Here is a 14,175-nt window from a genome sequence, read left to right on the forward strand (position 1 = left end):
TAAATAAAAGCTTTTACACCAACTTACCTCTACCCTTCGATGGCTCTTTTTCATCTAGAACAACTCGTTGACCATCCAGATTAGATATAGGGACACCAAGATCAAGTGGTTCCTGCTCACCATTCTAAAGTCGGATCACAGTTTGTATACAATAGAGAAAAAGCTGTTTTCAGAGCAAATTTATGCAGTCCAACATTTTTTGAAGGACAAATGAGCATTTTTAGGTTTCAGTGTTACCTCAATAAACTTTTTTCTACCACTCCAAAAATGCTTATTCTGTTTGTGTAAAACTGCCCTGATTACAATGAGTATAACCCATTTACATGAGGAAAATGGTATTTGGGTAAAAGAAGATACAAGTAGAAGAAAACATCCAATTTGCAAGCTGGCACAAATATTCTAGGACCACCAGTATATTTAGGAAACCATATTTTTCAGAGGAAGTTTGAGATTATTTTGTATTCTAAGTTACTTGTAATTTGTTAATTTGTAATTTTATTAAACAAAGCTAGCTTTATACCAACGTGGTTTTCAGCTGTTTTAAAAACATAGACCGGTTCAGCCAAGACAGTATGCAGCCTAGAAATACCACAAAAGTAACTTTCCGTTCCTTGATTTTCCAAAATAACAGAATAAAGAAAATGCCGGTTGTATTTAGTAGTAGAGAAGTTGAATCAGTTGACTTCTGCAAAAATTTTCTGCAAGGGAATTTGAAGCAACTATCATGATTCCCAGGATAATGGAACAACAGCTTTAACTAATCTTCATCAACTAACTTTCCCTGGTTAATAATGAGAAAAGTTGATCTCTACAATAACCTAAGTTCAGGCTTTTTTATTTAGGATGTTGGATTTATTCTGAAGGAGAATATGAAACAGATGCAGACTGAAGCTTTGAGGTAATTACTATTAAGCATAATGGTTATGACTACTATGCATTTTCATCTCAACATGTAGTTATAAATACAGATTTTAATACCTAATTATAAGGATAGGAATAATTTCAGGGACTACTTTATGATCTTCTCCAGACAAAAGATATTGCAGTTTGAATTACATCAAAAGATACTTACTAGTCTTGCCACAAGTTCATTAAGATTTAAACCATATTTTGCAACCACAGGCCTTAAGACCTCTGTCACTGGTTTAGTGGGTTTAGCCTTCAAACCAACTGATCGATTGATAGGAACAAGATCCAGGCTGAAACACATTAATTGTAATATTAAATACAAAATATTCCAATAAATAAGATGTACAGAATATATAAAATCTAATCAACAGCAAAGTTATACTAGTTTACAGGTAGTGACCCAGAACCTTCATTAGCACAAATCTATCCTAACCTGAAGGTATAAAGCACTTCTAACACAAATAAAGCTTCCACCGTTTCACTCCCCAGAGCTGAGTGAAGGCATGAGCCAACCTAATTGCATGGTGATCCTCAGACCAGTTAGATACATTCCATAGCACTTTCATCTTTACAATGAGATTGCTCTGACCATTCTGGTCCAGAAGTGCTTCCAAGGTGACCCCATGACTGTACTATACCTCAGATGCAAGAAAGATAATTCTTCCCACTTTCAGAAGAGACTCACAATGCCCTATTCAATTTCTTGAGGTGGGACAGAAATTTTTAGTTTTACTTTAAGCACAGGAACAAAGAAAAGGGAATTCCAGATAATGCTAATTTCTAGCTAGATGACACTATAACACAAAAATTACTGTAAGAGAAGCTTTTATGTAAAAGCTGTAAAAGCATTCAGTTGGAATTTATCAGATAAAGACTCTTCAAAGTCTATTATGCAATTTTATATCATCAACATAGAAAAAAATAAAAAAACAAAAAAAAATTCTAAACCCAAACAACTATTCCATTTGTAATTATTTCCCTGCACAGAGCCATGCCTAGCTTTGGGTTTGTTTTTCCTTAAATGCTTCTCATCTGTGTCCTGATTCCTCCATAACAGGCACATTTTGACTATAACAGCACTACAGCATGAAAACAAGGGAAGGCTTATTACTAACAAAAATCTATCAGAAAAAAAAAAGTACCTCATCAGGAGAAATGAAAATTATTAGTGATTTTGTCCAGTTATATGTAAATCCCATCATTTCTTTCACACAAATTACTTAAATAGGAGATATTTAGTCTTATTGACTTTTCCCTTCAACAAGGGACCTGAATAACCGAAACTCTGTCTTTCATATTTTCTTTAAATACAACAGCTACTAAATAGAAATGATCAATTTTAATCATGAACTGGTACTGACACAGAAGTGGCAGACATTCAGGTAACCAAGTATACCCACATAATACTTCCATGTCTGAAAATATTCCAAATATTTGAGTATTTTTGCTTACATAGTGTCTACCCACAGAAGGAAATAATGTAGAACATTTCTACATTTTAATTAACACACAAGTAACATATGGTGCTGCCTACTTACTGTTCCTTTTTAATTTGGAAACTCAACAAAGTCACACCTAATAAAAGACTGCTCAACCTCCATTTCAAAATTGAATATGTTATGCCATAAGTACCCATACACGGAAATAGCCTGCTTCCTAAAGAAAAGTTATATAAAGGCAAAATGAAGAATGCCTGACAAAATACATCTTATTAACTTCAAAAGCGCAACTCAGTAATGTAACACAAACATTCTACTTCATTACCTTTTCCTTAAATAATTATTTCAGGAGTTTTCATAGGACTAATTTGGGTTTTTTAGAATTTAAACTTTTGGAAAAAATAGATTATTTGGAAAAACTGAATACTATAAAATATTACATAATATTACATATATAATATACTGACTTATAGTATACCCATGTCAATAACAACATTATAACATTGACTTAACATTCAGGGTTATAAATCTATACTCGGATGAAATTTTATACAATTAGTCTCATCGTAATTTGCCAGTCAGATACATCATTATGGATGTAACTGAATGGGAATATGTAATCAATCAATGTATCCATTTCATACAAAAGGCCTATCTTTATTATTGTTGCATTTAAGATTAGACTAGGACACTTGCAGTACAATTTCCATTTCATTCTTGTGCTGCTTCAAACTACTACATGTCTCTTCCTAAAGTGGAAGGTCCCTCTGGGCCCGCAGATCTGTCCTACATGCTTGTTCACAACTGCTTCAGCTTAAGACATTGTAATAATAATTTAAATACCCCTAAACTGGAACATTGGCATCAAAATCCCACTTGTATCTAAGACGGCAATCCAGAAAGCTTCTGCTTGCTGCATTTTAAAACTCACCATATGCTGCTCTACTCAGTTTGAAATGTTCCTGTAAGACCACATTTCTCCCATTGATCCTTACCCCAGTTACCCTCATCTGAACTACCTTTTAGAGGTACCCTAATCTCGCCATTACCTGTAGAGGAAGCATTTAGCAGATGGCTCTAAAACTAAACAAAATCTAAGGGATGTCAGTGTCTAAATGTAGGCAGGATACCTAACTTAGGCACTTGTGTAACTCAGAGAATCCTCATGCTAAATGCACCTCTCTTACATGCATGCTATTGCAATCTAAAGTAAAAATGGGCTTTAACGGAAACTCAGACTGAGAGATAACCGCAAAACACGGAAGTTAATCATTCCAAATGTTAGGTCACCTTCCTTCTCCACATGGGACTCTCTGCTTGATATTAAGGCCTATTTCTTCTAATGTCCCTGTACAATGAAAAGGAACCTTAGATCCCGTAATGCTGGATACTGGATTACAATATAAAATGTTGGATTACATGGCTAATTGGATTTTTTACTGGATTCAGACAACTACTTTTCTGAATTAATTACTGTTTTGCTGCGCAGGCAACTGACAATATACTTCAGTGCACTTGAAAAAAGTGAAGGGGAATAGAAAATGCCAGAGGAAGACAGTAATTTTGACTTTTACCGAAATAAAGTGCGTTTTTCTAAACGTAGGTCCCGAGACTCCAGGATGCTACTGTCTTGGTGCAATACAAGTGGCTACAAAGCACGTCAGGAACAAAAGGAAGGAGAGCAAATTACTGTTAAAATATGTTAAAAAAAGAACAGCTAAATGGTTAAATATTTATTTCAAACAACTCTGAAAGTTATTAACATAGGCTGCATGCATTCTAGTGGATATTCATTTACAATATGCAACATGATTAAAGTGTATTTTATTTTGGCTAGTTGTGAGACGATGACCAAACGTCAATTTCCACTGGAGTCAGCAGGTATTCAGGAACTCAGTGTTTTAAAACAAGCCTAGGTCCTTCAACTTAAATAAATTATTGCATAGGACGATTCATTACAAAATATGGCAAGTTAACTATCTTTTAAAACAACAGGCACATAACTATGCACATTCATTGATTTATGTGATTGCAATAATCCAGATTGGCCATAAGCACAAATTTAAGATCATAAATGTTTCACATCCACAGCTTCTCTTTTAATTGGAGATACTTCTGCTGGAATAAGAGCTATCACATACCACCTCCCCCAACACAGACTGTTGTCTTGGAAATTTTCCTTAATATTAAAAGACACACCTTAATTCTAGCTTGAATTCCTCTTATTCGCCTTTGAACTACTGAATGCCATTATGTATCTTTGTTTTAATAAAGTTTCATCTACTACAACACATTTGTTTTCTTTGTGGATACTTTCAAGTAAGTACAAGCTAACCATTCCCCTGGACAAACCACATGGGCTAGATACCTAAATTAACTTCTTATAAGTAAATCTTTGTCATCAGCTCTCTTCTGCTTTCTGTAATATAGATACCACAACCAATCACAGTACCCTACCAGTCTTAGTTTCACTAAAATCCTCCTCCAATTAGCTAGCTTTGCCAGTATAATAGGTAGAATCAGGAGATATGTATTACTATTAAGATAACAGAATTTCTTCTTCATAAAATAAGTATGGAAACAATTTTAAAAAACTACAGGAATATGTAATACCTTATCACCTCCAACTAAAAAGAGGTCCACTGCAGCTATGTTAATGCCATGTTTCTCGCAGACCCCAGAGAGCATCTCTTTGATAGAGAATCCGGATTTAACAGCCATTTTGCTAGATGAACCATCCGGAAGGTTTACACAGCAGTATTTGGGGGATTTCTCTTTATCTGGTACAAATGCAGGTACTCTTGAGGGTTCAGACTTGATAGGAAAAAAGAAAAAAAAAGTCAGTGCCCAATGGGAAAATCAGGTATATGCATAAACCTTTAGAGTCTGTACAAATCAAACCAAACCAAGAAGCATACTTTCTACCATGTATATAGTTTAGAAATCCTTCTAAATATCTCAAATATCAGATAAATTTAAATCCTGAGGGAAAAAAATGTTTAAGTAAAGATAACAGCACTGCACAAGTCTAAATTTATTTCAAGAGATGAAGTTTTAGACAGTGTGTAAAACAGGTTACAAGACTTTCAAAATATAGAACAAGAAAAAGTATAAGAAGTAAATAAAATCTTATTTAGCTTCCAATAGTGAAGTGTCTATACTTAATAATGACCTTCTAATGTACAAATTACTAGTGGCACATTGTGAATCAACATTTAAGGAGATGAGGAACACCTTTAAACATCAGGCTCCCCAAACAAATTTCCTCTTCTTTTAACATAATCTGAATGCTACACATACAAATATGCCACAGAGAAATTAACATCTTAAAACAATTCACTCAATGACCATGCGCTTTTTTATTAAAGGGAACAAGAAGAACAATATTAAGGGTTAAGGCTAAAGAGCAGAGCATTAATCTTTACTCTAGAGTAACACTGGAATACTAACACTACTACAAAATATCAAAAGTATCTTTGAAGTGAATTTTCTGTTCTATTTTATAACTTTAAAGGACACTACAGGTCAGATATAAGGAAGAAATTCTTTACTATAAGGGTGGTGCGGTCCTGGCACATGTTGCCCAGAGAAGTTGTGGCTGCCCCATCCCTGGCAGTGTTCAAGGTCAGGCTGTACAGGGCTGGAAGCAACCTGGTCTAGTGGAAGGTGTCCCTGCCCATGGCATGAGGTTGGAACTGGCTGAGCTTTAAGCTCCCTTCCAACCCAAACCATTCTATGATCCTGTGATTGTTGCTTTAGGGAGGCTTTGCATTTTCTGTTTTTTAGGATAAGACTTTTCTGCAACAGAAATAAACATGACTTTGCTGTGCCTGCTTTCCTCATCAGTATTTGTAGCATAGGCAAAATTACATAGTTGCTAAAATGCTAGGCTACTGGAGGGATATCAAGACTACAAAAAACTTCTGAAAATTTCCATTTTATAGTCTTTCTCCATATCAACACAGATAAATCTAAAATATTGCACTTACGTTTTACTTTTAATACTGTTTTAATTTTGCATTTCATTAGTTTTACACTGTGAAGTTAGAACTTGATGGTTAGAAATCATGTTAGATTGGTTAGAAATTGTTAGTGTCTTCACTGATTATTTTCCTATGTACTACGACAAAATAAGTGTTTGCAGTGAAATCCCCTACCTCTCTTTTCTCAAATTTTAGGAGCAGAGTTAAGTCATAATGACAAAAATTAAAATTCACAACTTTAAAAAAAAGAGAGCAAAGCAGCACATGTGCTAGTACCACAGAAATGAGCCTAACACTACTTGCATACAGGCAAAGCAGAGGGAAAGCTTCAACATATCATTGTTCAGAACAGAATCTCAAAGCTCTGGTAGGTGGAAAAAGCTGTTTATAAAGAGCTACAGTAGCCCCCTTTGAAAAGCAAACTTTTATTCTGGAATTCTACTGGTGCCCAAAGTTAAGACAAACAAGGTGCAATGGATAACTTTCTGTTACAAGCATACAATAAGACGCGGTATATGAACACAACCTCTGTTACATTTCTAGCATTCTAAAATTGCTTAATATTAAACATTTCCCTCCCCCTGCATCACTTAAAAGCCCTTTCTCAAAGTATTACTACAAAGAAATTACTTCTCACTACTTAAGGAATAAGTAATTCACTGTTTTCACTGCTTCCCCACTTCTTATTAAGAGCTGGCCATTACCAAGTCAAGACTAGCAGTTGATGACATGGAGCCTTGTGATTCCCGTCTGTATGATAATCCATTGGACTGAAGAGAATCTGTGGAAAGAATCAGCAATCGGTAAAAAGGCTTGGTTTGATTATTTATTATAATACAGAAAGCTATTTTGAATACACTCCTCTGGTCAGAAAAACAATGTTTTTCATTAAAGGAAATATTACCAAATCTTCATACTGTGCAATAAAGCAAATGCCTCTGATGTGTTTTCACATGTGTGTATAATGAGAACACTTAAACTATCCACATGATCAAAGATATCCTGTGGGTCTGGGCCTGTACTAGAAAATAGAGAAGAAGAAACCACAATAACAATATGATCCACATTTAGTTCTTCAGTGGAATTTCTGTATTATTTTTAACTCAATGGAATGAGTTAATGTAAAACTTTCATTTCTTCCTTTAGAGGCCATGTACAGGTGCTTTCATAGAGGAACTCTTCCTTAAACACTCACGAATAGTTAAGTAACAAAACAGCAGATTACAAGGGTTTTCCCAACTCTGACTCCTTTATTATTTTAATCAGGAAAGGTGGTAACAGGTAGCGAGTGTGTTCAAAAGTGAACATACCTGTGTGGTACTAACAAAAGAAAGAAACAGATAGTAAAGAAGATGAAGGAATTTTCAAATAGCTGTAACTGGGGTACTATTTGCATGTACTGAAATTCTCTGTAAAGAGTTGAAATTATCTTACTATGAAAACAGTAGTTCTCTGCTTGAAAAAGCAATTTCCAGCACACAGAAAAGCAGAGTCCACTGAAAATCAGGAAAAAAAGACTCCTGAAAGTCAATAAAAACGAATTTAAATATTTTCATACTTTCATCTATTTATTTGTACAACTGCTTCCACAAAACTTCCTGTGATATTAGCCATACTATGGTCTTCTGACTTGACAGTTTCTCTTCCCTCTGTCACACCCAAGGATGCACTTAGACTGAAACTAAACATTATGAGATTAGTCACATTCACTGCTGAAACAACTTTGAAACAAAGTGGAACATGATTACTCACCATTTGGATAATCACCATTTTCTCTTCTCTTCTGTGATTTCCCCAAACTCTTACTTCTTGACCATGAGAAAAATGTTCCCCTTTTTTTCTTCTCAGTGTCTTCCTCTCCTGACTCTTCATTTAAAGATCTTCCTGACTTTGATTTACCACTTAACTGTCACCGAAACAAAATTAAACCATTGGTTGGATCACAGTTGTAAGTATATTATCTAAAATAAACCTTCCCACGCTTCTTCCCAAAAGAAGAGTGTGATGGTCAGGTTAGCTGTCGTCTTTACCCCACTCACAAGCGTATGTGCCAGCATCCCCCTCAGAAGCAAAAAACAAAACTCAAAAAACCTCTCAGTGGAAATAAAAGGAAATACATAGATGGAAATATGCTACTTGGTAGGGAGTAGAAAACAGTAGCTGGAAACAAGCCATGGAAAGCTCCCACAAATATGAAAGAACTCTCCACAGCTCACCAGTAATGCCTAAGTTAATGCGGAAAGGCCATTTGCCTTGCTTTTAAAACACAGAATTTCATTTCAGTATTTCATATAGTTTTCCTAGGCTAGGCCTGATCATGAACTGCATTTAAAGGCAATGAAAAAGTATTGTTTAACATGTACATGTATAATCAAAGTATTTATTAGTGCTGAAGAACACAAATGTCAGAAATATTTGATATTAAAGTAAACTTGCTTTTAACAAGCTATTCTTGTTAGATTATACAAGTATTCCTTAAAATACTACTTTTAAAAAGGTTCCTAGTCATAAAAATACATAATAGCAGATGGGCTAATGTGTAGTGATTGACATGAAAAATGCAAAGTTATAATTTACCCATGCAGTTATGTAATACTATGGTGGTATTATCTACATGAAGAAAAAATAAACTCTAAATAACTTCAGGAGATCAGTAATACTACTGGTCTAATTTTAAGTAACTGTATCTGGTTTACACAGAATTATCTTACTGCAATAGAGGCTAAGAAATTAAAAAACTATCCTTTCCAAAGATGAGTTAGATTAGACTAAGCCTTTCCCCAATACCTTCTGATAAAATACCTGCTCTCAGCAAAGGTTAAAATATCACATCTTAAGCCCAACGTTCAACCAAAATTATCTTCTGAACTGATGCATTAAAATAACTCTCATTTTTCATTTTATTTAAATAACAGAGATCCAAAATTATATTCAGGAAGTCCATAGCTAGAAATCCGATTCAAAAGTGTGGATTCAGTATTTTCCAAAGTACATCAAGATTTTGCAATTCTATTTGCCAGCACTGTTAAACTAATACTCTCAATGTTTTTTATATATTATCTTTGATCTTCTAAAGAACTTTAAAAACAGTACTTAAGAATGCAGTTTTCAGATAAGAACAATACAAAGGTAACCTTTTTTGGTGTTGTGATACTGGACTTCTCTGAACTGACGCTGTGTTTAGAGGTGGGGCTGCTGGGAACATGCTGCGGATCTGGAAGAGGACGACCTTCGACTTCAGCTAAGATGCATTCTTGGTACAGCGGGGATTTGAGAAAGCGAGTATAGCTATCAAACTTCATCAGGTTAAATATCTGAAATGAAAACGCAGTGGATAATGGTTACATAAGCTTAACTAACATATCAAGAAAATGAAGCTATTTCACAACAGCAAACACCCATGAAATTTAGGACATAACCTGCACACAGCAGTAGGCATGACTTTGTTTAGACCTGGTTAAATACACTGCACCAGTTTAAAGTGAAACATAATTTGATCTAGTCCCTTAGCAGAGGTTCAGAAAAATGTTATGTTTTGTGCAAAGAGCATGAGAAGCTGAGAGCGGTATCATGTAAAGTTCATGTGACCAATCGCAAGGGAAAAAGATCAATATCTTTGGAAGATTCAATAATCAAGGTGCTGTAAAATCAAGACCCTGAAAAAGAACTGTTTACATAAAACGGCTGCTCTGGGCAAGACCAACATTTGTCCTTAACTACATAGGAAGGAAGCAGCTCTGTACTGGGCCTGAAGAAAATGTCTGAGGCTGATTCAGCCAAAGCTAACTTCATGAAAGTAAAGGAAGAGAAGTTCTCTCTTAAACGCTAAACAATGTTTAAATTTCTTGTTCCAGTTTTGCAAACCTTTTGTTTTAAGTGAATCCATAGTTCTACTTTTATATCTTCTCCAGTTATTCACTTGATCTGAAAAAACAGTATGAATGCCATGGAAATGACATTTGGACATGACAAATTCCCTAAAAGCGAAGTAAGGTATGGGCCACACAACTGTTTATGGCATTCCCAAGAGTCTACAGGGAAGTCCATCACTAAGTCACAGTGGCCCAGTTGCAGATGGAAATCATTCTTCAGGTTGTGCAAAGACACCAATCTCAACAAACATTAAAGTCTAAAGTTTTTCTGGCAAACAGCAAGATAATGCAGAGAGAATTTGATCCTGCAGCAAAACAGAAACCTAATTCAAACCGAATGCCAACTTCCACAGTCTTGCCTTCCCCCTCCCCGTATATTCCCAGTTGCACTTAGGTGCTGTCGTGTTTCTGGGGCCTTCTACTGCAGTTTTCTGCATGGTAAGCTATGAAAAAGATATTTCTGTAGGGTTAGTTTTACCAGCTTAACCTGCTGGAACAGCTCAGCACAAAGTCTGATGTGTCCTCAGTGCAATGTCAAAGAGGCAATCCAGTGTCAAAGATGAAAGATGTCACTTGAAAAACTGCTCACAAAGGGGAATCTCTCTCTCATCTCATGCTATGAAAAATAAAATCCTTCTCTGACTACAGGTACGCAAGCAGAACTGAAAAAGGCAGCTAGCTTCAGAGCACAAGTAGTCTTCAGGCCAAGGCTCAACAGATTATTCAGTACACAATGATACATACAGATTTGAAAAATCTCTTATATTCTGTTGATCTCAAAGAATAATACTGTGGCATAGTGCCAAAACAGCATTAAATACAGCGGGGTAATTACAAGACATCAAAATGCCTCAATCTCAAGGACTCATAGATGCACTGCTGATGCAGAGTTATTGGGGAGAAATGGTAAGTACAGTCTGCAAACACCAACACAGATGCAAAAATTAGGCTAACAAAAATATAAAACACTTCACCTTTTTTAGAGTTCTTAAGAAAAATGAAACTTACACTTCTTGACAAATCACTGTATTTTAAGCTAAATGCAATCTGTGACCCCAAAATATGACATGATTCCACAGCACAGCTAGTACTAATACCTTAAATTTAATACAATTTCAGGATGAAAACCAAAGCTTTTCAGAGTTGCTTCCTATCTCAGAATCTAGCACCAGAAGATGATAAAATTACTATTCCATGCTAGGTCAGAAGATTAAAGGAGACACAAAGAGAGTTACTGCAGAGATGGGAAGTCCACAGATTTAAGTATACTTAATACAGTAAAAATATTCCAACTTTTTAACATTCCTGGACAGAGTGATGGCAGGTTAACTAATTTATATTGAGCTGACCATCACCTGCCCTAGTATGTTGCTAGCCCACACTACATCTCCAATTTTCTATATCTAGCTTTATTATCATCATTATTTGGAAAAAAATCTAGCAGATGCTATTTCTTGTTCTTAGAAATTAGAAAAAGAAATATATCTTTAAAAAATCATAATTGGAACTTTACACATAAGCAAGGGTAGAAAAATGTACATATACCTATGCAACTCTACATGAAGTAAATAATTTTTTATTCTTATTTTAGTATCTTCAAGTGACCTACACTGTCTTGCATCCAGAAACACTCAAAATGCTTGTTCTTGTTCTCAGAAAACAGTGAAAGCCTTACTAGGTGTTTTGGCTGCATCCACTGCCATATTTGTCAGGCTATGGACAGAAAGCAACTTCCAGCAGCATTCCCAACAGGCAGAGCTGGAAAGATACCAGCCTCAGCAATGCCTTCCAAGGCACTTTCCCACACACACTTCTGCAAATCCACAACAGCCTTACAGCAACACTCCCTGTTCTCAATCATCATATAACACTTATCTGATGACCGCCACAGACCACACTATGCTCAGTGCTGAAATCTAAAACATCTTGTCAAACACCACAAATGCACAGCTTTTGCATTATAAAGATGGTGTCACCACCATGACTTTTATCCCTTAGAGAAACCAAGATACTAAGGGCCATAAAGACAGCTGATGACCCAGCACTGACCTCAGCCAGGCAACACACCGCTAGTCAACTGGCAGGCACACATAGCTCCAAGTGCATTTACTTTGGCAGAAGTAACTCTCAGCCTGTTTCACCTAATTTTTCAGTGTGAGGAACAGGTCTGACTGAGGGATCTGATGGGAGAACTACAGAGGCATGGACAATTTGAGATAAGCAGGTAGGTCCACACAGCCACATGGTTGGGATTAGACCCGCAGCAGCACTTCACAGCAACGTTTTCACCCAACACGTGAGCCCTCCAACTTAAGGACAAGGCGTTTACAAAGAAGGAAGAAGACCTGCACCAGCCAAGCCACCAGGCTCAGAAGAACACTTTCTGCTCCACCAAAAAATTCAGGCATGGGTTCCACAAAACCAAGATGAAGAATGCATGAAAAAATGTCTATGAAGATTGTGACTGGTAATTCACACAGAAGCCTCAGGCCTTGGTAGGCGAACTGGGGGTAGATGTAGTGCTGGAAGCTACTAAACCAGCAATTAGACCTACCTTTCTATCTCCACTTCACAGATGGAGGGAGGTAGTATACCCACCTGCTCAGATTGTCTCAAAAGCATGTGATCTGATGCTGCACAAAGACTAAGATTGTGACCTGCTTCATATCATATGCAGATAAATCTGCATAACTGAATTATAATTTATAGATTTATATAATCTATAATTACAAAATTATAGATTTATGCAGTTAAACCTATATTCTAGATGTCTAAATAACATGATCTCAAAATTATTTCTACTAATACAATGTTAGGGTGGGAGAGTTACCAAAGCGATTACTTAGGAGAATAAAGAAGAAACTTATATTCTACAGAAAATGCACAATTTATCCTGTTGTTACATAACTGTTCTCTTCTGAACATTAATATACATCCACTTCAGAGGTCTTTAGACACCAGCAGTTTTAGCAAGCTCTTTGTCTGACAGTTCTATTATAGCATATGGGAAGGACTCGCTTAACACAACAGACATGTTTTACAAACCACTTTAACCAAAATTAGACACTATTTGGGTAAACAACTGTCCACTATAGAGAAGAATAAGCAACCATATGCAAACACCATATGCAATGGTGTTGCAACACATGGAATTATTTACTTGCACTAAACCTTCATTTCAATAACAGTATTTTTCATATTATTTTTTAGTTAACGGCAATTTTCTACACATACACAAAACCAAGTCAAGCAGCCTTCCCTTATACAGCCTTTTTCTATTCTGCTAACAGAATCTATATCATCTTGACTACAATGTCTTTTTATACATAGTAAAACATACAGCATGTGAAACTACTTTTATAGATTTTAAAGTACTTCAAGGGAAAAGATAATTGATATAACCGGACAGCAGTCATGTTTTCAATGGTTACCTGAAGTTGCTGTTCCTTGAACATATCAGGATGCGGAGAATTGAGAATATCATCTGCCAGCTGCGCCTGGCTATCAATATTAACCGGGGTTGTAGCTTTGCTACACAAGAACTTACTGAAGATCTCCCGAGCTCTGTAAGAAAGCTACAGAAAAAAATGCTAAATGTATGTTTGTCTTAAAACCATATTTTCAGACAGGCATTTCTTACACTGATATATTCTACCCTAAATATACACAGCCATTCCAGTTTCCTTCATATATAAGCATTTTTTACTTAACATCTTCTGTTAGTTTTAGGCATATAAGTAGGGTTTTCTCTTTAAAATTACAAATATTCAAGAAATATTTCTTAAGCAGTAAAAGTTGCCATCAAAATAAAAATTCAAATTATGAAACTATGAAAATAACAAAAGCGAAGAACATGAAATGCTGTCTTGCCAAGGAGAATAGATTTTTTTTTAGATTTTAGACCTTTTACATAACAGTTACTATTTAAATAAACCCTCTGAGCTTCAAGTTCTAGAAGTTAGAAAAAGGTAA

General features: G+C 35.6%; 1 protein-coding gene across 1 annotated transcript in view; it reads right to left on the reverse strand.

Moving 5' to 3' along the window:
- Window positions 1–14,175, reverse strand: part of LOC104409630 (regulator of G-protein signaling 12-like) — a 48,960-nt gene that overhangs the window by 16,586 nt on the left and 18,199 nt on the right. The window contains exons 5-12 of the mRNA XM_010019552.1: window positions 13,635–13,778; window positions 9,466–9,645; window positions 8,084–8,237; window positions 7,036–7,112; window positions 4,962–5,162; window positions 3,923–3,996; window positions 1,073–1,199; window positions 28–124 (exon numbers count right to left, since the gene is read on the reverse strand). Coding sequence (XP_010017854.1) covers window positions 28–124; window positions 1,073–1,199; window positions 3,923–3,996; window positions 4,962–5,162; window positions 7,036–7,112; window positions 8,084–8,237; window positions 9,466–9,645; window positions 13,635–13,778 — 1,054 coding nt within the window. The remainder of the gene's footprint in view (window positions 1–27; window positions 125–1,072; window positions 1,200–3,922; window positions 3,997–4,961; window positions 5,163–7,035; window positions 7,113–8,083; window positions 8,238–9,465; window positions 9,646–13,634; window positions 13,779–14,175) is intronic.

The sequence above is a fragment of the Nestor notabilis genome, unplaced genomic scaffold (genome assembly GCF_000696875.1).
Source record: "Nestor notabilis isolate BGI_N333 unplaced genomic scaffold, ASM69687v1 scaffold14178, whole genome shotgun sequence".
In the NCBI taxonomy this organism is placed as follows: Eukaryota; Metazoa; Chordata; class Aves; order Psittaciformes; family Psittacidae; genus Nestor; species Nestor notabilis.